The 25,282-nt window shown below is 45.6% G+C and overlaps 2 protein-coding genes across 8 annotated transcripts in view; both read right to left on the reverse strand.

Annotated features, from left to right (window-relative positions):
* Window positions 1–14: 14 nt before the first annotated feature.
* On the reverse strand, window positions 15–5,346 carry rpia (ribose 5-phosphate isomerase A (ribose 5-phosphate epimerase)). Of its 2 annotated transcripts, XR_009798589.1 has the most exons (10): window positions 4,804–5,346; window positions 3,387–3,447; window positions 3,165–3,220; window positions 3,018–3,077; window positions 1,858–1,922; window positions 1,683–1,751; window positions 1,443–1,584; window positions 605–704; window positions 308–512; window positions 15–198 (listed from the first exon to the last, which is right to left on the reverse strand). XR_009798589.1 is itself a non-coding variant. In XM_061844754.1 (9 exons), the coding sequence occupies exons 1-9, from the start codon at window positions 5,002–5,004 to the stop codon at window positions 415–417; spliced, it is 852 nt and encodes a 283-aa protein (XP_061700738.1). In that variant the 5' UTR covers window positions 5,005–5,346; the 3' UTR covers window positions 15–414. The 2 variants fall into 2 exon arrangements, 1 of the variants encoding a protein (XP_061700738.1); XM_061844754.1 differs by having other exon boundaries at window positions 15–512.
* A 1,640-nt stretch (window positions 5,347–6,986) lies between these two features.
* Window positions 6,987–25,282, reverse strand: part of slc4a11 (solute carrier family 4 member 11) — a 53,145-nt gene continuing 34,849 nt past the window's right edge. For all 6 annotated transcript variants that reach the window (XM_061844017.1, XM_061844016.1, XM_061844018.1 and 3 more), the window contains 13 exons: window positions 24,520–24,729; window positions 21,832–21,916; window positions 20,544–20,669; window positions 20,173–20,286; window positions 18,324–18,456; window positions 18,170–18,243; window positions 17,101–17,332; window positions 14,980–15,086; window positions 13,004–13,169; window positions 11,008–11,181; window positions 10,460–10,655; window positions 9,612–9,781; window positions 6,987–8,280 (listed from right to left, as the gene is read on the reverse strand). In XM_061844017.1, coding sequence (XP_061700001.1) covers window positions 8,214–8,280; window positions 9,612–9,781; window positions 10,460–10,655; window positions 11,008–11,181; window positions 13,004–13,169; window positions 14,980–15,086; window positions 17,101–17,332; window positions 18,170–18,243; window positions 18,324–18,456; window positions 20,173–20,286; window positions 20,544–20,669; window positions 21,832–21,916; window positions 24,520–24,729 — 1,854 coding nt within the window. In that variant the 3' untranslated portion in view covers window positions 6,987–8,213. The remainder of the gene's footprint in view (window positions 8,281–9,611; window positions 9,782–10,459; window positions 10,656–11,007; window positions 11,182–13,003; window positions 13,170–14,979; window positions 15,087–17,100; window positions 17,333–18,169; window positions 18,244–18,323; window positions 18,457–20,172; window positions 20,287–20,543; window positions 20,670–21,831; window positions 21,917–24,519; window positions 24,730–25,282) is intronic.

The following is a 25,282-nucleotide window of genomic DNA, read 5'->3' on the forward strand; positions in this document are numbered from 1 at the left end:
AACCAACACCAGTGTCACGTGATCCAGTTTACTTGAATAGTTACAAACATGATTTTGGTCCTGAGTTCAGCACTCGATCACGTCAAATCTATTGATCACAGTCAGGTTTGGAATTCTTCAAAATAAAAAAATACAAGAATGGTGCAAGACGTACACTTTGGTGTAGCGGAAGATGTCGGCCGAGTTGCGGCGCAGGCACTGAAAACAAGATGGTGGAGAGGCGAGATTTGTAAACAGGAAGTTACCTTAACCTTAACGTTGCTTTGCGCAAAAGTGTCCTCATTCGACTTCCTTCCAAGTCAAATACCGTGTCGAGGCACAAAGTTTAGAGCGGATCCGTCGGATTCAAACTCTCGACTCAACGGGGTTCCGGGGAGGAAGTGGCGAGTTGAGCCCGCGTCGCCGTCCTCCCCCTCAGTTGACGGGCGCGTCGCGCACCTCCACGCGGCCGTCTTCCATGCCGAAGTAGGCGCGCTCGGCCATGCCCACGAACAGTCCCGTCTCCAGCACCCCTGAGGACCACACCGGAGGCTACGCTGGATCTTGCGCCGGAAAGGTTCTTAATCTGCCGTTTAGGACTCTAAGCGCTCTTAGCGAACCTCACCCGGAATCATCTTGATGGCGGCGTTGACGTCCTTCCAGTTGTGAGCGCGTTCAAACTTCCAGTCCAGGATGAAGTTGCCGTTGTCCGTCACCACGGGACCCTGACGCAGTCGCAAACGCACAATAAACGATCGCAAACGAGGTCTCGCAACAACCGTTTAGTGTTTTGTTGCAATCGATACGTCCGCTACCGCAGACCCGCCTGACCCCCCCCCCCCAAAAAAAAAAGAAGCCCACAGTGCGACCCCCATTTCCGAACGTCTCAATGTTCAAAGTATTCCCTTTATGAAACAAGCAAGAGATAAAAATTGGGTCCCAGCCACGGTCAAACTCGAAGGAATGTTTCATTTGTTCAAGTTCGCCGATGCGGCGAATCCACCGGGACCCACTGAACGAACGAACGAACGTACGTACGTACGAACGAACGAACGAACGTACGTACGTACGTACGAACGAACGAACGAACGTACGTACGTACGTACGTACGAACGAACGAACGAACGAACGCTCCACCCGCAAACAACGTTGCACACAGACATCCGCCATGTTGGCCCGCCGCTAAACATTGCCAAAAACAACTGCGCCGTCTCCGGAGGTGATTTTGAAGACGCTTTTGGATGTCGCGCAAGACGAGCACGCCGCAAGCTGGCGCTTTTTCAGCCCAAAAGCCTCACGGCCGTTGCGACACGTTTAGCATTTGAAGCGCGTGTAGGTGGGCGCCAGCCGATTATTACTCCGCCAGTGATCGACGGGGAAATGGACTCTGAAATGTGAGCGGGGTTTGAACGTCGGCCCCTCCGCCCTCGACGTTTTCGTCACGTCTCCTTTTTTGTACTCACCGCTTTACTGACGGCCATGCGCAAGTTGGCCTCGCCCCCGAAAAGTCGGACGATCCTCCTGGAGACGGGCACGTGGGCCATGGGGACCACCTCCACGGGGACGCCCTTCTTCCACTGCTGGCCCAGAGCGTCCGAGTCTTTCCTGTCGGGGGGTGTGGGGGGGGGGGGGGGGGTGAAACCTCTCGGGATCACTCGTCCCGCCGCTTCCTTCAAAACGTCCTCTCCGAAACGAGAGCCAACCTGTAGTCCGCGACGACGACGAAATGTCGGGCGCAGCCGGCGACGATCTTCTCCTGAGTCAAGCAGCCGCTGACGGACAAAAAAAAAAAATAAAGACGACGACGGTGAAGCAAAAGTTGCGTTTTTTTTTTTTTTTTTGGGGGGAGGGGGGGTCGGTTTGAAATGTGCAACTCACCCTCCGCCTTTGATCAGCGTCAGATCGGCGTCCACCTCGTCGGCGCCGTCGATGGCGACGTCCAGCTGGCCGAAATTCACCAGAAACGACTTGAGAACGAGAGCCCACCTCCGTCCGCCAAGGCCAAAATTGTGGCGCCACCTAGTGGCAGATGGCTTCCTCCTAGCTTAGCGGCCCGTTTGCCAAATTCGGGAATTAAAATCCAACAAACGTCGTCTTCTATTTAAATTGCACGATTGCTGGTGAACTCGGTCGGCTCTAAATATTTGTAACATTTTTTTAAGTAACTTGTTCTGCTAATAAAGTTACATTTATTTTGCTCTTATCGCTTCAAAATCTCCTTGATTATATATTAAAAGCGTATTGATAACATTCTGCAGTTAGGTTTCCAAATTTGTTCCGCTGTTAATCTTTAATACAGATCTACGATAAAATGTTTGAATATTGTGCTTTTAATGGAGCTTTAAGATTGTAAATTTGTTCCACATTTAATAGATTCAAAATTGATGTTAATTAAATGACTTCAAAAATGTTTCCATGCTTCTGCTGATGATAAAAGTTAAATAAAGTAGTTGCACTCTTAATAAATGATAAATACAACTTGTAAACTTAGTCTAATCTTATTTTTTTTTTTTATGTAAATTTGTTCTGTCGGTAACTTTTTTTTTTTTGTTAATTTTTAAGTTTGTAACCTGAACTAAATTGAAAACAAAATTTGTAAACTAATGTTGCGGTTAACAAAGTTTCCAAAATGCGGAAGTGTTCCGATGCGACTAAAATGTTGGAAAACGGGTTTCGCCGTTCACATTGTTAAACAAACTTTTTGTAAACTTCGGTCCACCGTTAAGAAGGTGGGAGAAATGTAAAAAAAACGATTTCGAATCACGTCATGTCATTATCCAAGCCGCTTATCCTCACGAGGGCCTCGGGCGAAAGGCGGACTACACCCTGAACTGCGGGAATCGATCCCGCGCTGCCCGCACCAAAGACACCGTCGGTGACTCCTTTTCAAATCTTCTTCAGTAAAAGTTCGAAAGTCTTTTGAACTCTCTTCACTTTTCATGTTTTAAAGTGTTTAAAACGCGTTCAGTCTAAAGTCCAAAAAGGCGTCGCGAGCGTCCCGTTCGGACTCGAAAGTAACGAGCGGCGGAGAAAGCAACCTCGGGGTGTCGGTCCAGATCGGACAGCGTCAGTCCGTGCTGCACGATCAGCTGGCGCGCCTGAAAAAGAGGAGCAGAGGCGACACTTGTTGTCTTTTTCCCGAGGGACGAAGGAAACGTGCCAGGGGAGGTCAAAGGCCAACCCACCTGGAAGGAGCTGGCCACGCACACCACGTTCAACTTTTCCTGACGCGCCCTTGCCGCTGAAACACAAAATAACCCAAAAATCAAAAGTGCACCCACGCTAGCTTTATTTTATCATTGGAGGCGGGGAGGCCGAGTGCCCCGAAAAAATGAAACGATAGAGAGATGGATTGACAAGTGCAGCCCGAATTATTCTAGTTTTCGGTACCGTGCCGATGGACTCACCCAGCCTGTCCACCGCGTAAACGATGGTCGAGCCGCTGCCGACTCCAACCACCTGATTGTTCTGTTGGACACCAAGCAAAAAAAAAAAAAAAAAAAACACTTCAATCGCAGTTTGTTATTGGTACAGCGATGCCTCGGGGTTCTCCACCAAATTCCGTTCCGGAAAACGGTTCCAAAAGTGAATTGTTTGAAAACCAAATCAAAGTTTCCCATTACAATGAATGGAAAAAGAAATAATGCGTTCCAAGCCCAAAAAATTGGCTTTTTAAAGCATATTTTTTTTAGCTTTTCCCGATGATAAACTGCATAGTAGAAATACATGGATAGTTTAAATACTTTATATAGTAAAATAATTTCTTTTTTGCCTAAAATGTATGGTTTAGTAGGAGAGTACGCTAGGCTGGGAGTGCATTGCCGTATCTGTAGCGACTCGGCCCCCAACTTTTTTTTTTTTTTTAACAAAGGTGCAGAATAACTTTAAATAAACAATAATGAGGGGGTGAGGGAGGAAGCATTTCTTTGGAGCCATGATTGAGGGTTAATACAAGATGATGAGAATGAGATGAGAAGAAAAACAACAGTCACTACCGGGACACGTCTGCGTTATACACTAACAAAAGTGCGCTGGTTGCACCGCGTACATTCTGTTATTTTCGGGGGTTTGGGAATTCACAACAAAGCGCATCGTGGGTCAGGTGGTCTGGCCGCACGCAATATATTATTTCTGGGTTTTGTTGGGGGAGTTCGTGTACCGATTTCTTTAAATCTCTAAATTTTCGTCAGAAAACGGCGACTTTCGAAAACCGAGGCTTTACTGTACTTCATTTGGTTTGTTATTTGCTCTCGGGCAAAACTGCCCGGTGTTTGGAACTACTGCGACAAAGGCCCCAGTCCCGCCTGTCGAAAAGCAGCCCCAGCCCGTTCGCCGGCTTGACTGCCGTGTCCTTTTGGTGACCGAGCACTTTTGTGTTTGCGACAAATGTTCTATCCAACCTTAACACACGTGGTGTGGGGAATTTTCATGTTCTTATTTCACGCCACCCCGACTCAGAGCCCAGTTTATAAATGATGTTTCATAATCGTTCCGTCGTTTTGTTCCAAGACAAAAAATGACCCATTTGAAGGCTGCTCGGACATTTTGGATGCCACTTTCCGTGCCTCGCTGGCGACAGACTTGGGCCACAGGCTGCACAATCTTATTCATCAAAGAAATCGAACGTCAACACACGGGGACAGAAAGCAGCGCCGCCCAAGGGAAAGCCACCAAAAACAAGACATTCGCATACCGTTAATGAGAAATTAATATTTGAATTTCTGCCCTCAACGTAGGCTAGCTTGCTAGCTAACTTTACAAGCGCCAAGCTCGTTCGATATATCTGGCCAGAACAAGGTCGCTATTTCAAAAAGTGCTCGAAACCTGGACGTGGTTGTCGACCGCAGCGTAGGCGGCCAGCTTCTTCGCTTCCTCCGCCATGTTCGTCCTCGGCCTGGCGGTGAAGAGAAGCGGACGACGACGAGGACGAGGACGAGGACGAGGCCGAGCCGCCGGCGACGAGAGCGACGAGGCGGGCAGCGGTTGAGCGAGTCGAGCGAAGACGACGCGGCTCCCAAAGCTCATGACCCAGCCCCGCTTCCCCCCCCCCCCCAACACACACAATGAAGAACTGTGGGGGGGGGGGAGTAAAAAAAAAAAAAAAAAAAACAAAAACAGGAGGAAAAAGTCCACCTCCGATTCACAGTTAAGTCCGCTGGGTGGCGCTACCGCACCTTAATACTGCTTGCAAACCTCCATTGAAATTAAGAAAAGCGACGAGAATAGTTCAGTTTATGAACAGGGTTGAAGCGGTTTAGGATGCGCGTCAGGTTCGTGGGCTTCATGCTAAAGTCCAGCCAATAATTGACGCGCGTTGGATGCCAGGAACCCGCGTGGGCCTCACGCTGGTCGCCATCTTGGATGGGTCAAAGCAAGCTTAGCAGCACCTAAGTCACCTCCGATTAAGTCAATTCATCTTCGGTTGGAATATCTTCATCAGAAAGCGGGGCACGGTTTATTCTTATTATGCCAGCAGCGCAATTTCCCTTTTGTTGCGATTGTTTTCTAAGGCCTGTTGCATGTACGGCGTCGGTTTCGTGAAGGGGTTTTGCACCCCGTTGTGAATATCGTCTTTTTTCCGGCACCGCACTGGAAAGATGGTGGAAGAAGCGCGCTATTTTTTTTTTCTCCCTCAAATGTAGAGCTCTGTATTTTTAATAAAAGCTTATGTGCCAGTTGACTTGTTGCAGTGTGCGATTGTTGAGGTCGAGCAAGTCCACAAAGGATTTTGATGGCCTCCACACCACAAAAACCGACGATGACCAATAAACATGGAAAGGCGAAATACGAATGTCAAGAGATGCAAAGCAACCTTGAGGTTCACTTGATGACCTGAGGGTGGCGCAAGACGACCGTTTAGAGCCAGGATTTACATCAACGTTGCCCGAGTTAACTGCAGAGGGGACGAGGCAGCCCAGGACAAAGGCGTTCATTAGGGTTGAGCCGGAGAATGCGTATTTGTCTTCAAATCATTTAGATTTAATTTTGCATCACGCATCCATTATTTATAGTCGAGGATGTCTAAAATCCACAACGGTGAAGTGAGGCGATCCGACTTCTAGAAGAGTGGAGATCTTTTGTCCCCCCCCCCCCCCCCCCAAGTAATTGGAGCACGGCCACTTAAGTGAGGCGAGGTGCTCAGCGAGGTTTTTGGCAATTATTTGGGGCGTGGTGTCCTTTGAGACGCCGCCATTAATGGGCCTCGTGGTCAGCTTGAGGGGAGCGGCGCATTTGTCCAATTGGAGGATTTTGTGCGCCAATGTGAAGGATGATTAATTGGACATCTTTATTGAGCTTGCATATTTTTTTTTTTTTTTTTGGGGGGGGGGGCATTTGCAAGTTAGCATGTCGCTAGCTGTTGTAAGCAAAGGGAAAAGAAGTGGGGGGCGGGGACAGCCAACATTACTACTACTGGTACTTTTTATTTGGCAAACAGCTGGAGATAGTTTCTTTTTTCAGTAATATATATATATATATATATATATATATATATATACATATTTGTATATATATGTATATAGACTATATAATAAACCAACACATTCTCTTTTTTTACATCATATTCCATCTTACAAATATAGCTGACATTTTCCACAACAAAAAAATGACCCTTTAATGACACTTAAATGTATACGATATCCATATATTTAAAAAAAAAAAAAAAAAAGAAATCCAATACCCATTTTACATTCATGGTTAGAAAAGTAGGCTATATGTAAGAAAAATAAGATCACCTTTACAGAAAATCTCGATGGGGGAAGAAAAAAAAACAGTTGAGCACAGAAATAAGCAAAAATAATCAAAGAATTGACTGAGAAGTGGAAGTGAAGAACGCAAAAGACTTTTTTTGGGGCCGATGACAAGTTTGTACATGTGACTTCTGCGCTTCGTCTTTCCCGGCGGGGATTATGCAAATGTCTCGACGTCGGCTTCCGACTTTTCCCGCGTTGCACGAGGGGAGCTTTGACTCCTTTTTTTCTTCTCCAAAAATAGAGGTCGCTGAGCTTTTTCTTTTTCTTTATTTACACAGTATTGCTGAATCGTCACGTGTTGCATTCGAGAACCGACCGTCTGAGGATCGGCGTCGGGACGTAGGAAAAAGCAACATGCTTACGAATCTTTTTCATCCAAGTATCAGGATTATTACATGACGTTACAAAAAGTATTATTATTATTATTTTTTTTTTTTTTGGGGGGGGGTCAGGCGAGGGAGGGGGTTTCGTCACTTTCCAGAGCTACTGTGGACGTCGGAATGTTTTCGCGCACAATAAAGACACAAAAGCCAAAATGGCAGACAAAACATTCCCAACAATAAGAAAATAATGAACAATGCAAAGTGCACATTATTTTAACGCAGTAATATAACGAGGATTGTTGGAAAACTCTTGGGTTTTGGTTTGTGCTGCCGTTATGAATAATTATTACCCACATTAGATATCATGTACATGTGCTCTCATTCCTCATAAAGCGTTAGATTCGGGTCAAAACGGGACGCTAACCCTGATTTGATGTGATAAGTTCCCAGTTTGATTCTTTTTCGGGCTGCCGAATGCATATGTGAATGGGACTGCTTGAAAGTGGGCAAGTCCATTTACCTTTTTTTCGGGGGGTTGGGGTGCGTCATTCAAAAAAATAAAGCTTTTCTCCCCAAAATAGCGGGTGGGGGGTGGGGGGCGTATCCGCGGTGTCCCATTTTTACTGACGTTTTTAGGGGGACAAACGAGCGAGGACGTTAAAAGGTTAGGCGACCCGCAACAGTGCCACCAAAAGGCGCCTCTTCGGTGGAACGTTTAAAGGAACGAGTTTAAAAAAAAAAAAAAAAGAGAGACGTCCATGCTACCTTTTGGATCTAGTATTTAACTACTCATCAAGACAGTGGAAGAATACGTCACGTGGGCCAAACACCACCACCACCACCAGCAGCAGCAGCAGCAGCAGCACGGCGTGAAAACAACGCGGGTGTGCAAAAGAAGCGGTTGTGCCGTTACGCCGTCTTCGAAATGAATCAATCGTCACTTGCACGCCATCCGCGAGTAGTTCAAGTCCTCGAAGCGCACGCAAGCACAACAATGGCGACGAATCGGGGAGTCCTGGACGCGTTCCTCGTGCAACTTTTCCGGCCTGTGGGAAGGTTCCCGGCTTTTGAAATTCCTCCTTCCCTTGTGCACAGTTTGTCCTTCCAAAAGATCCACGTTCTTCCCTCCGCATTTGGCGCCACCTTTGGTCCTCCGCGGCTACATGTGCTGGGCGTCCATGATGTCCAAGTATTTGGCCTCAATGATGTGAGGGAGGACCCTGTTCCTGAACACACGGGCGCAAGAGAGGAAACCTGCGTGTGGTAACCTTTCGCACAAAAAGTACTGCGACGGCCAGAACGCGACGGGACCGCAAACAGAGCCCTGAGGAACTGCACACAAAATGGTCGTCACTTTCAAGACGCCGTAAATTTGCACTTTTTGTTGAATAATTTCTTGTGCTTTGTAATGTATTTTTTAAAATGTCATTTACACGAAGAATTCTTGGATTTTTGTTGTCATTTGACACCTTACCGGTCATTTTTTGGAATGAATTTAATTATGACTAATTGAACAATTTATGGTCTTCAATTTTTTTTTTTTAAACTCGTAACATTTTTACTCGAGGAGCGTAGAAAGACAAATGGTCCTTGAACATATCCATGGGGAACTCCAGTGAGCGCGTGTTGCTGCCTTCTATTATGCCAAGTGTGTGTGTGTGAACACCTTTGAAGTGCAAATGTTCATTTCTTATTGAGCGCCAAGCGCACCGCGTACATCCACCACACGACGACACGCAGCGTGGTGGATTTCCACTCATGCATAATGCACAGCGAACATCTGCCCGCTTTCACGCGGTCTCCAAGTGACTTCGGGCAGCCGTGTGGCGTTTTCCGACAAAACGGCCTCGACTGGATCCTCCCGAGTTGCGCGAGGGTTTCGCCCGCGTCCAAAAGTGAACAGACGGGACCTCAAAAGTTCCCTTTGGACAGACGGACGGACAAAAGCGGGAGAGGCCGACTGCACATTTTTCCTTTTATTCCCTTCAACTTGTTTTGTGATTATTTAAACGTTTTGTGTATATTTGAACGAAAGGCCTTGTTTTCTATTGATTAAAACACCTACTTGCAATTCTACTTGTGTTTTTAACCCTTTAAATTTTTTTCTTAAATAAGTCAAACATTTTTAAAAATAACTTACTTGCCTTCAAAAAAATGGGGAGTTATTTTTTTTTCAATACATTGTGAATAATTTTTCAACTTTTTTTTTTTCCCCAATTTCTGGAATGATTTTTCTCCCAATTAAAACTATTTTTTTCCCCCGTTAATTTTGAGTCATTTTAAATACATTTTGTACTCTGTACTTGGTTTTAATTTTACATGATATTTTAACACATTATAACTGTTTAAATAAATGTGTGCTTGATTTTAAATGGATAACTGTTCCAAAAATTAATTAGAATTTGTACTTAAATTTTACTTTTTTTTTTTCCTTTAAAATTGTGGAATTTTTTTTTTACCAACAGTTTCTTTTTTTTTTTTTTGTTTAATAATAAATTCGTAAGGAAATGACATTTGACTCAAGGATTGCGATTTTGGGGCACGCGGTGGCCTTCACCTGATGGGGATGAGCATGATCATGACCAAGGGGAAGATCATCTTCATGTAGGGGATGGGGTACATGCCGAACGTGCACAGGACCAGCAGCTGCGTGATCTGCAGGAAGGTGAAGTAGTGGATCTTCCTCTGCGGGACTTTGCGGATGTAGTGGGTGGGCGGGTACGCCGTCTGCGGGGAAACAACATCGGGAATCATCCGGAAAACTCCTTCCCCGCCGGTTGCCAAAAGGAAGGAACGACTCCCGTCGACCGGCGTATGGAGGGGAAAAAATAAAAATAAAAACACTCTGCAAGTGTTTTCCTGCTGTGCTGTGTGAAAGGCAGTGACGCCGCACGGGGTTGGGGGGAGGGCGGAGGGGGAACCCGACTTGGACCCCACTTGAGAAAGGCAACTGTGGCAAGCTGGAATATCGGCACAAGGTTCCCTTTGACAACGTCGGTGTGACCCCCCCCCACCCGTTCGAAAGCCGCTCCACTAGCTCGACTGTGCGAAAGGGTCCGACGGCGAAGGGGGACACCATCTGCAAATTTTCCTGCTCACTTTGTGAAGCTGGAAAAAAGCTGCTAAAGTTCTGCTTTCACAGCAGCAATTTTTTCATCGGGCACCCGAGACAGCGTGAAAGGGTCCGACGCAAAATTTGGGAGACGCGAGCGAGCGAGCGAGCGAGCCGAGGCCACCTGGCTAAACGGCAGCTTTGCCGTTTCACATCTTTTGGAATTTTTCATCATATCGCTGCACTGCCCAAAAGGGTCCGACGCAGAAGAAAAGTGTGAAGTCTCACGGCACAATTTTGCCCCCCGAAATGGGTCGGCTTCAGCGGGAGAATCGAGCGGCGTCGGGCGTCACCTGCTCCTTGAGCAGCAGGGCCATGCGGTCGCACATCTGGTTGCCGTCGATGGAGGTGAGCGCGATGTAGAGGAAGAGCCCGTACAGGACCGGCTTGGGGATCCACTGCAGCGGCAGCGGCAGCAGGAACACAGACGCGCCGATGAAAATGTTGGCGGCCAGCGACGTCACGCGGGTCTCCTTCACCTGCACGATACTGAACACGCAAACACGTCAGGAGTCGCGGACCGCTACGGCGCATCCTGTCCTGTGCGTTTTTTTTTTTTTTTCCCCCCCCCAAAACGCCACCTGGGGTTGGCGCGTGGAAATCACTTTTGAGCTTTCCAATTTGAGACTTTTTTTTTTTTTTTTTTTTTTTTTTTGGGGGAGCCCAACACGTGTTCTCCCACACACAGAATTCAACAAAGCATTTTTGGGAATCATGAATTTACATTCACTCATGCTTTCCTTATCCGGGTGAATATCATATGAGGCTGATTGCAAAATTTGGCGAACGTTGGACTTTATCGTGGAACTTCCACAATCAGCCGCTGTCGTCGCCGACTCACGTCTCGTAGAGGTGTCCTCCCTCCACGCGCTGCTCCACGAAGGCCAGCTGGCGCACGTGCAGCGTCGAGTGCGGGAAGGCGGCGTGCATCCACGGCAGCCCCAGAACCGACATCAGGATGTTGATCAGGCCCGACAGCATCAGGTCCCAGTGGTACGCCGTCCCCTTCAGCAGCCTGCGTGACGCCCAAAAAAACAAAAACTAAAGACACACGCGTCGTCAACCAACCTCGTTTCCATCCCCGGCGCCGAGAAGGTAGCCCCTGTTTATGTCTTCTGGAGCGCCCATAAATTAGTTTGATAGCCGCAGTGGGAAGAATAAAGATGTGCTGCAATATTACAAATATTTTGAGACAACAATGTGAATAATAACAACAATAAGGGTTGTCCTGATTTCGGAAGGCAGTTTGGGGAAAGCGATTTATGCACCAGAAATGAAGCTCATTTGGCAACAAACAAACAACAAAAATGAAGACGAGATTCCACAATATTTAGAAGTGGAAGTAAGATTTTAATTTTATTTATTTATTTTTTTTTTTAAAAACTCAATTTCCAACAGCGCAACGCCAGAGAGTCCTTTCACGGTCCTCCCGCAAAACCTGACGAAAACGAAAATCTGAGAAAAGCAAAACGGCAGACTTCCGGCACCTTCTCAGGCAAAATTTCAAGAATGATTTTTGCGCATTTGGGCTCGTTGACCAAATTTCAGGTTTCAAATTCACCAGGTGCCGAATTCAGAACAAGAGAAAGGTCATCTCGCGTGGATGTGCTCCAAAAGAGCCACAACGGCCACCTGAAAGTTTCAAAAATGGCAACTGCAAAGCAAAATGGCCGACTTGCTGATTTTTCCAAACATTTTTTGGCCGCTCTACTCGTGATAGTCAACCAAATTCGAATGACTTTTGAAACATGTCAGAGGGGACTACGTGGACTTTTCTTCAATTATGAAGAAATCTCCTATTTGTAACCCTACTACTACTCGATGGGATTTATTGCCGTTAACGTGCCGACTTCTACGACTTGTAATTCCCCGTCCGGCACCGGCGGGCTGCCCTTCTGCGCCCGCGGACAAGATAAGCGAGCACGGCGGTCTGGACGAGGGCCGCACGGACGGCGACGTGGCAAAAGGTCACATTTGCCGTTTTGCCCGCCGGCATTTCTGACTCAGATGTCAACTTTCGTGGCTCACTTGTCGCTAACGAGGCGACGCGGCCAAAAGCTCCGAAGGTCCTCGATGGATTTTAAAACGCGGAAAGCCCCCGCGTCGTCGTCGTCATTATTAATAATACAATCACACATAGAATAATAATAGGGCCCGAGTAGCGAGCACTGGTAGAATGGTACATATTGTAATCGTAATGGTGATTATTAACAGTAATGAAAGCAGCAACCTTTTGGCAAAAACGAGCAAAAATGGCACGTCCGCTTCGTTTATTTTGCTGGGTTTCTACTTCGCGTTTGTTTGCTTTTCTGAACAAACAACCGGTACCGTTGATGTCGATCTCGTGTCGAAATGGTGTTCAGTCCGTCCGCTAACGTGGTCAGCTTTTATTTTTTGGTCGGCTTGAGATTCAAATTTTCGTTTTATCATCAATGCATATAAACAAAACTGCACCCCGCCTTCTGCCAAAAACCACAGCACTCAATCCGCATGCGTCATTTCGATGATTTAGATGAATAGATGTTTGCTTTTCTTTTTTAAAGGGCCACCGCCCCCTTTTTTTGTCAGCTTCCCACTTACTGTTTGTTTTCCGTTGCAGTTTGTCGTGAACGCAGTCGCAACCGTTTCATCAAGCAACTTTTTGTGGACAAAAGAGTGAAATCGGGATCTTCTGCGACTGGTGTTCGCCTCAGCGTTGCTTCCCCTCCCCCACTCTTACATGATTTTATTTTGTTAGCTTTCTAGATCCATTTTGCATCCCCACTGACCCGATGGAACACTCGGGTATCAATCGGCAACTTTTCGCAGTTTCCGGTTTGATTTCCCGCTCACGTCACCTGTTCTCGGGCGCGTTGGTGAGCGACACCACGATGTTCTGGTCGATGAAGATGAGCGAAGCCAGCAGGAAGCCCAGGCCCATGGCGCTGATCACGTTCAAGGCCGTCAGACGCTCCAACGGCGCCACGCTGAACGTCGGCTTGTTGTGGACTTTAAACACCGGAACTGCTCCCGGAACACACGTCACAAAGAAGGACGTCTTAATTATTCAAAAGTTTGATTTTTTTTTTTTTTTTTTTCCCCAGGTAAACAATAGGAAAGCTCATAATCTACAAGTAATAGTCAAATTATTTTTGAGGACGAAATAATTAATATTCTGGGATATAATATTGAAATCTTCCGATAGGTCATTTGTTTAAATCACGTGTGTTTTTTTTTTTTTTTGGGGGGGGGGGTATTTATTTATTTCTTTTTAATTTAACCCACAAAAATTTTTGGGATGAAAAAAAGAAGCTTGATTTTTTTTTGGTTTTTTTTTTAAGTAAATCATTTAAAAAAATGAAGTCAGTTTTTTCCCTGGGGACTGATTTTGGGGAGGAGTCATTTTTTTCACAAAATCTTTCAACAGTAAAGATTTTCAAGGCAACATTTGAAAGTTTATTGGAGTTATTTTTCTGCCAATTATTTATGAATGTTTTTTTCTTTTTTTTTTTTGTTTTCCTGAGATAAGACCTCCTCCCGCCACTCCCACAGAAAAAAGGACCTTGAGAAAAAAAAAAAAAAGTTTGTTTTTGCCCCCCCGCCGCCGCCGCCCCATCCCCCTTCCCCTTTCCCCCTTCCCCAATTTGAAACGTTTGAAGGGCGTCGAGGCCCGGATGCGTTCCCCGAGGCCCGCGCAGGCAGCAGACTCCATGAAATAAACATCCGCAAGCAACATCAATATTATAAGGCAGCTGCTTGATATCCGGGTTCAATTCCCTGGACCTGGCGTGCCCCACTTAACACGCGCGCTGGCTCATCACTTTGTTGTTGGTTAAACGTTTTTGCAAGCAATTGAGCACCAAAACAATAACGCGTGGGGGGCACATTTCAATTGCAAACTTTTTCTTGAATCGTACATTTAAGGTGCTGCAAAAAGTCAGATTTTTCAAAGACATTTATTTTGGGGGGGGGTGGGGGGGCAAATCTAACAATTTTATATATATTTAAAGATTATTTTCTAAATAAAATACGATCAACATTCAGTCAAACTGTATTTTTTTCCCGATAAACTTAAAATTGACACAAATCTGTTAAGAGTCCAAAATTTCAGGCCTGAACATTTATTTCATTTTTGTTTTTGAAAGAGTTGTTTTTGTTTTAGGGGGGGGGGGGGGAGTCACAAGGGTTAAATAATACATTCAGATATTTTGAAGCTATAAGAATATTTATTTTAAGATTGGAATTTTGATTTTGGGGGAGAAAAGTGATGTACCAACAATGAGGTTGTGTTTTGCTCCTTGATGAAAATCTAATTTGAAGGAAACTAAAGTCTGGCTTGTCAAGATTAAAGTCATTATGTCTCCTTTGAATGTTTTCAGAGAAATAAATCTTCAAGAAAAGTTGAAGATTTTTCACATTTTTGCATTATTAGAGCTAAAGATTTAAAGTTGGAGTGTGAAAGTGAAAATGGTTAATTTTTCAACCATGAAAATAAAATTTTTAAGTTACAAAATGTTTTTCTTGATTCTTTCGTTCGGAAAAATGTTGAAATATCCAACAAAGAGGCCAGATTTTTTTTCTTTTCTTTTTTTCATATTTAGCAGTTGAATTTTGAGAAAATAACCTTTGACAATGTTGATTGTAAACGTTTTTTGTTTTTTTTTTAACAATATTTGGATCAGGATTAACGCAATTTTTTTTTACAATCTTATTTTTGAACAGACAAAAAAAAAAAACACTTTTTTTTGGTTTGTTTTTTTTCGTCCCTTAGCGCAACGTCACGTGAGTGCAGTGCTTGTGAGATGCGACAAAGACAGCAGGAAGTGGTACTGACGCTCGATGTCGCTAAACAGGTATGATCCGATAAAGGAGAAGAGAAGCACCGAGATGGGCAGAGCGCAGTCGGACAACACCTCCCTCACTTTGGCGTGCAGGAACGGGCTGGAAACAAACACAAAAGAGACGCAAACGTTGCGGTCAGGAGGCCCGACGACGCAATCGGGTTTTGTCAGTGAAGAAAATGCCAGTTGGACACTTGAGCTGCATCTCGTCGTCATCAGACCGGACCGTGCGGTGCGGTTTTCCGGCTCATTTTTATACTTAAATATCACGGCAAGAACTTGTCATCGTGTACTTTGTTCTATCGTGTCTTGCCGTATCCTTTACTAGGCCACACAATGAAGCAGTTTTGTTTTGTTTTTTTATCCCCAAGCTAATTTGAATAATTTGAAACCAACCACCAAGTATGTGACAATCGGACCCAACCATGCAGTTTAGGATTGTCCCCCTCCCGGAAGCCGTCACCTTATCATGTGCCTTACAATGACCCGAGGAGCTTTACGCCCCTGGGAGGGTCACCCACGGCAAACAGGATGCGGGCGAGGGACCAGGCAGACGCAAATAGATTCAGGTTTTTCCTTGCCTGGACGCGGGTCAGAGGCCGACAGGGTAACGTGGATCCCCCTTCCCGTGGACTCACCACCCGAGGGGTCGGGTGCGGTGCACGGTGAAGGGCGTTGAGCAGGTGTGGGCATACTCATTGCCCGCCACTCCGCCGCCTGTACATTTGAGTTCACCTCGGTGGACGAGATGGTTCCCGACTGTTTTTTGTGTCGATGCACCAAACAGTAGTTCAGAGCTGCCACTTAGGACCAGGCAAGACACCCAAGGCCGCAGTTCAATAATGGCCTTTGTGATCGTGTCATCGGATTTACGACCGCACGTATTGGACACTCGGGTGAAGAGACGAGCGGAGGTGTCAACTGATCAACACCTGGTGGGGAGTTGGCGCTGATGGTCCGACCCAGCAGGCCCAAATGTATTGCGATGACCTACTGGGAACGTCTGGCAGAAACCAGTCAGGAGTTTCGACTCCCACCTCCGAAAGATGCGGGGGACATCGAGTCCGAGTGGACCTTGATCCGTGCCTCCGTTGCTCAGGCAGCAGACCAGAACTGTGGCCGTAAGGCCAAACCCGTTGGCCTGTGGGACTCCCGAGGAAGCTGTTGAGTCCCGGTCGGCCAAGTGAAATGCAGCTTCGGTGGTCACGGAGGCAAAACCCCCGTGCGTGGAAGGAGTTGGGTGACAAAATGGAGAACGACTTCTGGGTGGCTTCGAGAAAATAATTTTGGTCCGTCATCTGGAGTCTTGGTAGAGGGAAGCAGTGCACCATCAACACTGAATAGTGGGGGTGGGACGCTGCTGACCTTGAGTCGGTGGGGAGAATACTTTGAAGACCTAAATTCCACAGACAATTTCCCTTGAGGAAGCAGAGTCTGACTTCTCCCAGTCACCGAGGAGGTTAAAAAGCTCAGTCACCAGCTGTGGGTCAGAATTCCAGATGCAAGCAGCAGAAATCAGTTTCCTGCGCAGGGTGTCCGGGCTCTCCCGAAGAGAACTCCGGTCATTCGGGAGGGGCTCCCAGTCAACCTGCTGCTCCTGCGCATTGAGAGAAGCGAGATGAGGTGGCTGGGGCATCTGATTCAGATGCATTTCGGGCGGTTCCGAGGTACGTCTCACCGGAAGGAGACCCCGGGGACGACCCAGGATACACTGCAGAGACTAGGTCTCTCGGCTGGTCTGGGGACGCCTCGGGGTTCGAGCTGGAAAAAGTGGCTGGCGAAAAGGAAGTCTGGGCGTCCTTGCCCCAGCTTACTTCCTCCGCGACCCGACCTCGGAGAAGTGGTCCAAGATGAAAATTGTTGTTGTCATTAGCTCAACTCTGCAGTCAGTCATTAGCGGTTTATGGTTCACGTCCATAGTTTTAAAACAAGTACATTAGAGCGAAGGCTGAAAAAAAAACAACGTTTTGTTGTCAAGCCCGTCTACGCAGTCAGTGTTGCTTTCAAAGTACATTCAGGTGGCCGTTTCAGGCCTGACCACGAGGTCGGTCTGACGTCGTCTTCTGTACTTCAAATACATTCACAATGAGTCGCGGTTACCGTTTGGCACGTACCTCCTCTTGAACTGGTAGAGTGTGTAGCCCATCCACAGCGTGCCCATCATGAGCAGCAGGCACAAGACGGGGCGCTCGCGGGTGCAGTCGATCAACGAGTCCGGTATGGCGTGGAGCGCCGAGGCCACGCCGAACTCGCTCCCGTTGCCCCCCGGCACGCCGACGCTCGCCGACGCCGGCTCGGCTCTGCTGCCGTTACCCAGAGTGGGCGCGTGGTAGTACCTCTGGAAGACTGCAAGGGCGCCACAAGCGCTTTGTAATTCAACCAAACCAAGAGCCTCCATTGTCATGATGTGACTGTGCATACGAGACACATTTACATACAATTCCGATTATGAATAACGCCTTCCCAAAATGGCGTCCTAATGTCTCCGATCCATCAACAAAACGGACCCCGCCGACTCATTATTAAAAAGATGGTGCTCGTTCATCAATGTTGCAAATGTATCAAAATGTAGAAGGAATTAGCATTAGCAGCGTCGGAGGTTAATGTTATGCTAATGGCTTAGCAGCTAGCGAGGTCTTCATTTGAGGAAATTAAAATTATTTATGAGGCACTGCGACGGGCAGCGGAACATTTTGGATACCTGAACCGCGACATCTGACGACTCAGCATTTTTTTTTTTTTTTTTTTTTAAACAAGACGGGAACTGGTGCACTGCAGGTCTTCAAGAGGACGACCAAACCTATCAGAAATTTCTATTCCCCGGGAAAGATGACAGGCCACTGCAATTAGTCAGCATCATGCTAATGTTCGAACATTTTGTTTGTTACCTGAACACGAACAGTCTTAGCTGGTCGGGAGCGGTAGCTTTGACACGTAAGCTACCTCATCTGGAATAGCTACAGAGGCTACTGTAGCGTTAGCATCGCAGATCATTAAATGACTAGTCATGATAAGGCGGAAGCTAACATTAGCGTTGAAGTTCATTAGCTGACTCGGGAATTAGTGGACAGACACACAATTAGGTGACTTTGACTGCGGACAGTAGCATTAGCATCTGTGGCTGTTAGCAGAGCCGTCTTATTTTGGCCAAGGATGTAATTAGCATTAGCAATTGTCACTGACTTTTCACAGTTCCTTTGAAGGCGTCCACCGCAAACGCCGTGGAGATGAAGAGAGCGATCACTTCCTCTGTGGACCTGCAAATGCCACAACAAAATCGATCAATAAAAAAAAAAAAAAAAGAATAGAAAATCAATAATAAAAAAAGAGTGTTGACCTTTTGAAGAGCTTCATGACCAGGCTGAGGTTGAAAACTCCTCCCAGGATGAGGAAGAGGCAGTTCCACAGCCCGATGCAGGCGTAGAAGGCTGCAAAGTCCAGCTGGTAGTCGTCGCAGATGCCGCGGATCACTGCCAAAAAGCACATTAGCGTTAATCTTGCTCTCAGGCCCCAATATGCACTCGCTGGGCTTCTGCGGCTCAACGACACGATTTTTGTCTATGTAGTCGGGAGTTTTTGTGATTTTCATACTATGAATACAACAACTGCCTTTATTATTGTCATCTGGCCCGACTATGCTGTCAATCTATTTTTAATATTAATATTTCTAATGCATTGCATTGTATTGTTATTATTATTATTAGCATTTCATACAAATACATGAATGTAATGTGGTAGTCATCAGACCAGACTACTCAGTGAGTGCGGTTTTCTGGCTCGTCCGAATATGACGACAAACTCATGAAGCATTTATGGCTCAATTGTTGTGATCAGGCCCGATTTCTACCTCATTGCATTATTTTTTAATGCAATAACACGTTTACGATTGTTGTCGGGACCAACATGCAGATTAGTGTCATCAGGCCCAGCTTTTCAGCCTCTTTTCAGAGCCACGGGTATTTCCCGGCTCATGTTCTCACCCATTTTCGTGGTGCACGTTTAATGTTATCAGGCACGACTGTGCAGGCAGCGATCGCAAAAAGCACTTTTTTTTTTTCTTCTTTTTTTTTTTTTTTGACTTTCTGGAGTCAGGCTGCCTGCCTGCACCGCCGCTGCCAGGATGCTTTAAATTCCAGGGGGGAAAAAAAAAAAAAAAAGCAAAGCGTTTGCCCACTGACGTGTGTGCGCGCGCACGCTCGCCAGTGGCCATCTTCCAGACCTGCGGGGTGCCTAAACAAGCAGTTATGTAACAAAACTGCTTCTTATTTACGGGTAGCGCTGGCGTGAGGGGCTGCAGCTGACAGTACGCGCTCAGCAGGGGCAGCAACAATCATCATCATCATCATCACCACCACGCGAGTTCAACAGTACACCACTGTTGATGTTTTGTTTAGGTGCCGGGGGAGGGAGGGGAAGGGGGGGTGGGGGGGGGGGGGGATTTCATCTGCTTGACAGCAGAGGTTGTGGCAGAATTATTGGGACACCCAGTGAAGAAAACGTGGAATTGCTTTTCATGTTTAAAACCTTTGATTATTCACATTCTTTGAGGTGAAAATGTGAACATTAACTTTACTTTTTTTTTTTTCATTGTACAATGAATTTTTCATTTTTAAATGAAAAAGGTCCTCTAATTTCTTGACATCTTTATGTATTGTAATTTGTTATAAAAATCGACATTGAAAATAATTTGTATGAAATTACATATCTACATTAAATAAAACCTAAAATAAAATACAAACCCTAAAGATTAATAGCATATGTTTAAATCTGTTACATTTCAACATTACTATAGTAAATAAAACCATTTAACATTTAAAATGAAATAAATGTGCATAAAAATGAAAAAACATTTCAAATGGTTTAATTTAATTGAACTCATACGTTTTAATTCAGATTTTTATAAAAAGATAATTTAAGTTACCATGACAAATATAACTGTCACTAAATCATAATTTAAAAATTGTGAAAAACAAAGTTCAATAACTTTTATAAACAACAAAAAAAACCCAGTATATAGTCGGATTTGAATTTTTAAAAAATGAAAATAAAATAGAAAAACAAATTGCTCTATTTGGAAAAACTTTGTAAAAACTGGCAATAGACTAACATTTAAGTTATTTAATAACAAACTATCCTTTTTTTATGTTACGTTTCATTCCTCCACACGGACTGGGGGGGGGGCGTACCACTTATGAAGATAGCGAGGGGGGCCGTGGTCAGCGGGATGACGAGAGGGGACCCGGCAAAAAGCGAGTAGATGACGCCGCCGATGGACTGCCCGACGATGGTCTTCTTCACGTCTACGTGCAGAGATAAAACACGGAAGGTCAAAGGGTGGAATATCGAGAGCGATCGTGTGGCAAAACGTTCCCGAGATAGCTTGAATGTGATAACAGCAGTCTTAAAACGAAACCCATTTTTCATAGCCATGACGCTTTTTGTCAGAAGTCACAAGCAGAGCTGAGAAGAATTCTAATGCGATGGCAACCACATCGCTGATGTCATCAGAACCGACTACGCGGGCAGTCTGTGGCGACGGGTGAGGCGTCGCGGTTACCGATCTCGCCGCGCGTGCTCTCGTCGTTGAGCGAGCCGAGCGCGATGGCGGGCAGCAGGATGACGATGTAGAGAAAGATGGCCGTGGTCATGTACTTCAACAGGGTCTTGTTGTTGCCCACGATACCTGCGTGGAGCGGAAAAGAATCTGATGCTAATGTGGCTAAAAAAGAAATTTGAGCTTCTCCCCCCCCCCCCACACACACACACAGCAATAAATAACGTCATGTTGTTTACAATCGGATCAAAATGCGGTCACCAGGGGCTGGTCACCTTGTGGCGACGCTAACTCAGATTATCCGGACAACACGAGCTAATGTGGCTAACAGCCACGTGGTTTACAATCATATTAAGGTCGATAGAAGACTGGGCAGCATGCTGACCGGGGTTCAAATCCCGGCCCCACCTTGTGTGGAGTTTGCATGCTCTCCCCGTGACTGTGTGGCATTTTTCCGGGTACTTTGGTTTCCTCCCACATCCCAAAAACATGCAACATTAACTGGAGACTAAATTGCCCCGTCGGTGTGATTGTGAGTGCGACTCTTGTCTGTCGCCACGTGCCCTGCGATTGGCCGGCGACCAGTTCCGGGTGTACCCCGCTTCCTGCCCGACGACGGCTTGACAGGCTCCAGGACTCCCAAGACCCTCATGCGGCTCAGACAATGGATGAACAGATGCTTGAATTCCCCTCGCTGATGTGGTTAGCATCAAATTAGGGTAGATTATTTGGGGCTAACAAGTGCAGGAATTGCATTAGCGCCAGAACTGGTGCAGATTTGAGTTGGGCCTGCTACACACCAACTTAATCGGGACCTTTCATCCCAATTTTGCCCCTTTCCCACCAAGGATGTTTCCCAGGATTGTGTTGGGAGTGGATTTGTGCTGCAAATAGTGTCTGAAACTGGGTTAGGGGATGAAAAGCTTACATATTCACAAAGCAATAAATTGTGTGTCGTGAAAGTCGAGTCATGACCCCACAAATTGTGATGTGAAATGCAAGGAATCTGACTGACGGAGGAGAAAGGCGACGCAAATCAAAACAAAAATAGTTCAATCTCCACATACTTAATACGTATTCCTTGTTTTCTGGCGAATATTGTGAGTCAGTGTATAGAAATGGGGAAAAAAAATCTATATTGCATATTGTAGTCAAACCCAGCATGCCAAGAACAAAAAATCCCTCTCGGTCGGGCCTATTAGCGTCAGGTTGCGAACATGCTGTTAGGGACAGATGTCAAGCTTAGCGCCACTTAGCTTTGCGTAGCTTTAGCGAGACGGGCGAATCCTACCATCTGTGAAGTCGGAGGCGTAGAGAGGAAGGCGGCGACACAGGTCCTCGTAAATCCCCTGGCCCGCTAGGAGGAAGTCTGTACACTGCGCACACAAGGGCTCGTCGTTAAAGAGGTCGCCGCGACCCAACGGCGCGGGACGACCCGGGAAGCTCGGTGGCCGTCGGCGTGGCAACGAGCGCCCGAGGGACGGCGGACACTTCATTAGGTACGCCTGCAGCTCTCATTTCAATGCTTGTGTTGAACCGCTTCTTCGTGTTTTGGGCATCACTGTACAATGTCGCGTTTTTAAAAGTCACTACTGTGACATAATACATTAAATTGCCCACTAATTGATGTCAATAAGAAATATAATCACAAATATTTGTATTGAGCTTGACAATATTTTGCGTTATAGACACTGAAATCATTGTTTTAAACTCATTTAAGTTAAGTTAGCGAATGGACGTTTCAATTACATTTCAAATTAATTTCTACATACTGTATTTATTCTTTTTAAAAAAAGTGTTGTTTGTAATTATTTCAGAATATATTTGAAATGTAAATATCTTATAAATATCTCAGAAAAATTTAATTTAGATGGATAAATGAAATGAAATGCTTAATTTTTTCAGTTAATGGATGTCATTATTTTGGAATAAATGAATTTCATTTGCAGCAAAGCATACAGTCATATACATACAGTCCACTATTTATTGATGAATTTTAAGATGAGTTGACTTCTAAGAATTAATGTATTTTGTATTTATTTGCTGTAACAACTTCAGATTACATTTAAAAGCTCAAGTGGTTTTTTTTTTTAAATCATGTATATACTTATAAATGAATCCACAAAATTTAACTACACTGCATTATCCGTCAAATTTAAATTACGACAGTTAATTTTTTTTTATAAATTAACTTTAAACAGGACAAAATAAAAACTGAAAATGACAAACCATATTGTGAATTTACAGTTAGATTAGCAAAAAATTGATGTAGTACAGTGGAACCTCGATAAAACGGACCATGCGCACCGAACAATGCGTTCAAAAATCTGTCCACTGTGGCATATTGCAGGCAGAAAACGGAATCGTCATATTTCCACGTCACCGATGTACAATATGACCAGATTCAATTCCGAGACCCGTGGCTCTTGTGTCTATCTGGGGGCCATGTTGAATATGGGGCATTGATGTGGCGGCCATGTTGTTATGCTTCTCTCTGGAGTCAATTGGCAAACTGGCCAAGAGATCAAATGGATAATAATCTGCAAAATGCTATTTTTGGTACTTTTTTTTTTTTTTTTGTCAAGCCATTTGCCTGTGGCAGGAGATTTGGAACAAGGAATCTCATTAATTCGTCTCAACTGATATAAGGTGACAACAACCTCGCTACGATCCAGCACACCAGTGTGGTCATTTTGAAGATTTTCATACTTTGTAATATATTGGACATATTAGGCCACAAAAAAAAAAAAAAAAAGTTAAGGACAATAAGCTACCGTCATCTTTAACGAGCTTCCACTGTATCAGATATTGTTTCTTTTTAGTTTTTTTAAGCAAGATTTATTCCTTTTTAATTGTACCTTGATTTTGCCTTGTTGTTTCTTATACTGCCTTCCTACCTCTACTTTGTCTTCCTCTGCGCTTCCTTCCTTCCCTGAGTGACACTTCTCTCTTTCCTGTCTTTTCTTTGCGTTCTTTCTTTTATGAGCCTGAGGAAGGACACCCGACAAAACGCTCGGCTGGAGGGAACACACAAGTTGAAAAAGTCTGCAAGCCCTCAACTGTCAACATGGCGCATTTCTGCGTGCCGATCGTGTGTGCGCGCCTCAAAGCCGTGAGGGATTCAAGCGGAAGGTCCTTGGAGTGGAAGCGGACTGATTGTGTGCAGGGGAAGAGACGGACACGTTGCCACCGGAATGGGGAGGGGGCTGCGGTCTGAGTCTTGCACAAAGTCTGGGTTGAATTTTCGTTTTTTTTTTTTTTTTTTTTTTTGTTTTTTTAAAGTGTGTGCATGGCAAAGGGGGTGCGCATGAAAAGTTTTCATTTTCAGGAAATTCTTATTCTTGCAGGGGGGGGGGCTGCTGGGACTGGGTTTGCCGACTCTGCCGGGTGGGTGGAGGGGACGCGACAATAAAATGGGATGTCGAAGGGGGTGTGCGGATGAAAACCATTTGGAAGTTAATGCTGTACAAATAAACTTCACTTGACTTGTGCGTTGCTTAAAACTGGAACATTTTTACAAGTGGTAGGAAAGCGTGACAACAACTAAAATGTAAAGGGGGTGTTTTTTTTTTTTGTGTTTTTTTTTTTTTTTTTAAACAAGGCTACTGATATGTTGAAGGGTGCACGGCTTACGTTGGGGAAGGAGTGCGCCGATTCTGTCAATGTTCAAAAGGGCACGTCACTGATAAAGTTGGGAAAATTGGGCGGCACGACTCTCGGGATATTGAATGGGGTGTGCCGCCGATTAAGGTTTGCAAATTTTAGGCTGGAGGGAGGCTGTGTCGCGATTTTGAATGGGGGAAGTGCGGCTTCAAACGATTGTGACGATTCGTTCAGGGTGCGCCGTACCTCTTGGCTGGTTGTGCAAATAATTAAGTGCGAGGAATGATTTGAAACATGAAATTGGCATTAGAAGATCGAAAATGAGAAGTTGCAGAGTCTAATCTGAAGAGGAGCGAGCGTCACGCCGGCTTCACACCTTGAGGGGCTTGTGGTTGTAGGGGTCCGTCTCCTCCTTGTCCAGCATGGTGGACTGCTGGTTGGCAGCCGACAGCTGGTGGCGCTGGAACATCAGAGCCTCTTTGAACTCCTCCTGCGTTTTGGTTTCCAGAAGCTTCTGGCGGAAGGAAATGTCCGAGAAGAGCGTCGCAAACGTCCTCCCCAGCTCCATCGCCGTCTTGGTGCTCTTCTGCAAGCAAAGACGCACCACTGCCGTGAACGTCGGGAAAAGCATTTGCCGCGCCCCCTTTTTCCCCGGAAAATATTCTCAATCTTTTTAGCCACACATCAGCTTCGATACACGCACACAAACTAAGCCGCTATTTCAACCAGTATTCATAACTTGAAAATGATAAAAGTGGAGTTAGCCCATTGTAGTTCATTCGTACATCGCCGTTGTTGTTGATGACGACGTAGATCCAAATTTTGCATCTGGCAACCTCACAAGGGTTTGAGGCTTTTAACGGCCAGCTTTTGGTCAGGTACAGCACGAGAGGAAAGCTCATTTGTGAAATGCGACACGCCGCTTTGCTGCGCAGGGATAAAAATAATTACTGCTGCGACTCTGCGGGATCCCTGCGCCGCTGTAATTTGTTTGGGCCCGAGTCGGAATACGAAGTGACCCGGCTCCTTTGGGAAGCGTGCGTGATGGCGTCGGAGCTGAGATCCAATCTTGGGATGTGAAAAATCAAATGGAAAGGAAAAAAAAAAAAAAAAAAAAAAAGGTAGGATGACATGTTTGC

This window comes from Syngnathoides biaculeatus, chromosome 15 (assembly GCF_019802595.1).
Source record: "Syngnathoides biaculeatus isolate LvHL_M chromosome 15, ASM1980259v1, whole genome shotgun sequence".
Classification (NCBI taxonomy): Eukaryota; Metazoa; Chordata; class Actinopteri; order Syngnathiformes; family Syngnathidae; genus Syngnathoides; species Syngnathoides biaculeatus.